The 3,882-nt window shown below is 43.1% G+C and overlaps 1 protein-coding gene across 1 annotated transcript; it reads right to left on the bottom strand.

Annotated features, from left to right (window-relative positions):
- Positions 1–886: 886 nt before the first annotated feature.
- On the bottom strand, positions 887–3,673 carry LOC137258123 (tuftelin-interacting protein 11-like). The gene has a single exon (XM_067795686.1). The coding sequence runs from the start codon at positions 3,565–3,567 to the stop codon at positions 1,120–1,122; it is 2,448 nt and encodes an 815-aa protein (XP_067651787.1). The 5' UTR covers positions 3,568–3,673; the 3' UTR covers positions 887–1,119.
- Positions 3,674–3,882: the final 209 nt, after the last annotated feature.

Raw genomic sequence — 3,882 nt, forward strand, 5'->3', positions numbered from 1 at the left:
CTCCCGATGATCTACATCACAATGATTTTTTACCTCCCTTGGCTGGCTTTTAATCCAATCTGTGTCTATGGTGGAAAGTTGAGCATACCAATCACAACTCACTTTTGCTTCTTAAGCTATCTGACCCGTGAAGGTCCCGGGGTAGAATGGGCCTTCAGCAACCCATGCTTGCCATAAAAGGCGACTCAGCTTGTCGTAAGAGGCGACTAACGGGATCGGGTGGTCAGGCTCGCTGACTTGGTTGACGCGTGTCATCGGTTCCCAATTGCGCAGATCGATGCTCATGTTGTTGATCACTGGATTGTCTGGTCCAGACTCGATTATTTACAGACCGCCGCCATATAGCTGTAATATTGCTGAGTGCGGCGTAAAACTAAACTCACTCACTCACTCACTTAAGCTATCTAATCGATTAAACATGGAAACACAAATGATGCAGAGTTATTCTTAAAGAGGTAGAAGAGGTTCTTGCTGATAGTTTTTAAATTTCAGACCTGTCAATTTGTCTGATTTCCCCCCAAATCTGTGTCACACTGCAAACAAACCTTCTTTGCTGCGACCACTGTCTTTGTTGGCAAACCCTTTTGTAACAGACGCTTTGGTAATTGCCTGCTGTCAGAAAGCGATGCCAGCAAAGGGAGGTAATTAGCATAGATGCATCAAGGATATAGTGGAGATTTATCGGAATGTATACCCTGAAGATATTGAGGATGGTTTACAGCGCACTCCGCAATATTCAAGTTTGTGGTTTCGATCTGTAACAAATCTACCTACCCTAAATTTTTAAGAGCTGTAACTGGAATAACATGCATGTGATGTTTACAGACTATTCAACATTGTTCACATTGTAACTCGCTATATAATGTTTAGTCAACTCTTATTTCATGTCAACATCTTTTAATTGTTGTTTATACAACCATACATGTGAAAAGTGGTGGACATTTAACAAGATCACCAAGCGAAGGTATGATTTGTCATCCTTGACACAACTTCCAGTAACTGAAACAAATGACCCTAAAATATCAAATTCTACATCCACCAATAACAATAAACGCTACACGTCACTCAATACAAATATTAGTGATGTCTTGCTAAACAGCCACATAGAATTCTACAATTTCATCGAATGGCATTGTCTATTAGATGTTGCAATGACACAGGTACCCAGCTCTGAGTGTTTCCGGTGTACATAAACACAACACTGCGATCCAAATAGATCTGAAGGTTACCAAACCGATACACCTGATGTCCTTCATGAGACTTGCCAGCAATGGGCATAAACAAAATGTTATTATCATTAGCTTTTCTTTCAAGCAAGTCCTTGAAGCTTGTTGGCACAGATGGGTTGATGCTCCGAACAGCTTGCATTGTGTCTGCCTGAGCTTGTGTCTGTGACGGTGGAGGCTGCACTGGCGGCTGTACGTCCATCTGACGGCGCTCGGTGTGGGTGAAGTATGCCATATTTTCACGCACACCTGGCTGGAAGTGTCCAGAGACTGCCTGATTCATTATCTCAAGAGCTTTGTTAAACTGTTCTTTAATTGCTGTATGGGATTTCATCTCCTCGGGAAACTGTGCTTTCCATCCAAGATACCATTTGGTGATTTCATCAAAGTTTGGCATATTGCTCAGCCAGCCACATAAAACCTGCAGCCATCGTGGAAAGAAGGCTTTCTCCAACACAGATATGAGATGCTGTGTTGGAAGGATGCCGTACCAAGCCATGAACCATCTCCATGGATTCAGAACCTGTTGATGGGGATTGATTATCAGTTCCTGAATAGCCTGACCCAACTTGGGCAAAATGTTTTTGACCAGGAATGCATCCATATGTCCCTGCTTGAACACACGAAGCCATGGTTGCAGGATGATTTTTGCTGAAGCATCCGATGGATGCCAGTTCACCAAAGCATTAGCAAGCTTATGTCTGATGGGTGCGTAAAGGGGTTCCAATTTGTCACCCATCAGAGGAAGCCAGGGATGGATCCATGCATGCACTGGCATTGTGTCTGTGAGTGGATTCCATGCTTCAACTTCCTGCAGTAACCTTGGCAGCACAAGTTGATCCAGGATGTTCTCCATGATCCATCGGGGCAAGGCTGGTTGCCATGTCTCTAGAACGCAGACCAGAGGGTTGTAGTTTCGAACATTCCACCGCAAGATACCGCTGCGGATTGGGGGCAGCCAGGTGTCCCAGAGAAGTCGTTGGTACGTGTCCATATCATTGATGTCATGATGCTGACCGCCAGGCTCCTCCAGCAACACTCTCCACTCCTGGACTGTGTTGAAGCCATAGCCTGGTTCACTCAGTGGTTCCCAAGGTGCAAAGAAAGCCTTCATTAGCGGAAAGACTAATGCTATAGCCAACGCGTCCATGTCATACAATTTGTATTCTTCATAATAGTCTTTCTGCATCATCTTGAACACGTCCACACATTCGTCCAAAGTGATGGGCACCTCACAGTTTGGTTGTGTTCTTTTTTCGCAGTCTTCAATGACTTCCAACAATTTTGACAGTTTCTCAAGATGCTTTTCTTCATCATCACACACTTTATCTAAACGCTTCTTTTCATGCTCTATGTTGATCACTGAATCTCTTGAATGTTTCAGTTTTCTGTCATTCAAGATAATATCTTCTTCTGACATGTCAACCAATAAATTAAGGTTGTGTAGCAATTCTGGCATGTCAAACACTCGAGTCTGTTTCTCATCAGGGGAAATGACCTCTTCTTCATCTGGTTTGTCATGACGGTGGGAGATGGCATGATAACCAGTCAAGACACGCTGCTCACGTCCGGTCATGTCAATAACTTTCACCTTGCTTGCTTTCACATCAAAAGATTTCTTCTTGCGACCTTGACCCCCATCAATAGCTTCTTGTGCAGTTTTGTACACATATTTCGGTTTCTTTGCTTTGGTCTCTGTACGCTTCCACTGCTGGAGTTCTTCCTGAAACTTCTTCTCATCCTCCTCCTCTGAATCAACTACAGGGAAATCAACTAGAGATCTTGATGACCTTTCACTTCCATGGTAACCAATTGCTCCTTTGCCTCTTCTCTTAACAGCTTCCACTGGGGTTGTGATACCCTGTCCTTCAGACCCCAAACCCTCACCAGGTTTGTAGCCCATCCTTTGTAATATTTTCTGCCCAATACCTCTTGTGTGTTTTTCCCATTCACCAAATTCTCTAGTTTCATGGTGTCCTTTAAGAAAGTGGGGTGTAGCTTGTTTTTGTTTACCCATTCCACCTTTTGATGCAAAAGGTCTTTTGGCATGCTTCGATTTCATGGTAATTGAGGCGCCGGAGTCATTGGAATCGCTCCCGGTCAGGTCTTCTTTCTTCAGTTCTTTCTTAAATCCACCACTTATGAAATTAACAGGTGCAGTATAATCCTTTTTCCTTTTACCTCCCCCAAAACTTGGCCTCTCTTCTTCTTCCTCCTCCTCTTTATCTGCCCATATTCCATATATCGCTTGGTTCTTTGATTGACGATAAACTCGAGGTGCAAAGGCATCTTCCACATCCCGATCGGTTACTTCAAACCGCTCAACTTCTGGAGATGACATTATGATGTGTGAACGACGTGTGCACGTTCAAATACAGACCAGCGTTCGGAAACGATGCCAAACCTACGTTCGAAACGTTCTCACACCGTGTGAAGACAGGAAGTTTGTGAAACGGCCGGTACAAAATGATGAATGAAATCCGGAAAGTAAATACCATGAAATTACTTGAACATTTGAAATAAAGACGTCTTATAGTCTTTATTAATAATATTAGGCAATCAGCTTGTGCTTGTAATGGAAAATAGAAAATAGAAATCTAAAGTAAACCAATTATATGTGGCAACATTTTCCATACGAGAAAAAGTTTACATTTTG

The sequence above is a fragment of the Haliotis asinina genome, chromosome 12, assembly GCF_037392515.1.
Source record: "Haliotis asinina isolate JCU_RB_2024 chromosome 12, JCU_Hal_asi_v2, whole genome shotgun sequence".
Classification (NCBI taxonomy): Eukaryota; Metazoa; Mollusca; class Gastropoda; order Lepetellida; family Haliotidae; genus Haliotis; species Haliotis asinina.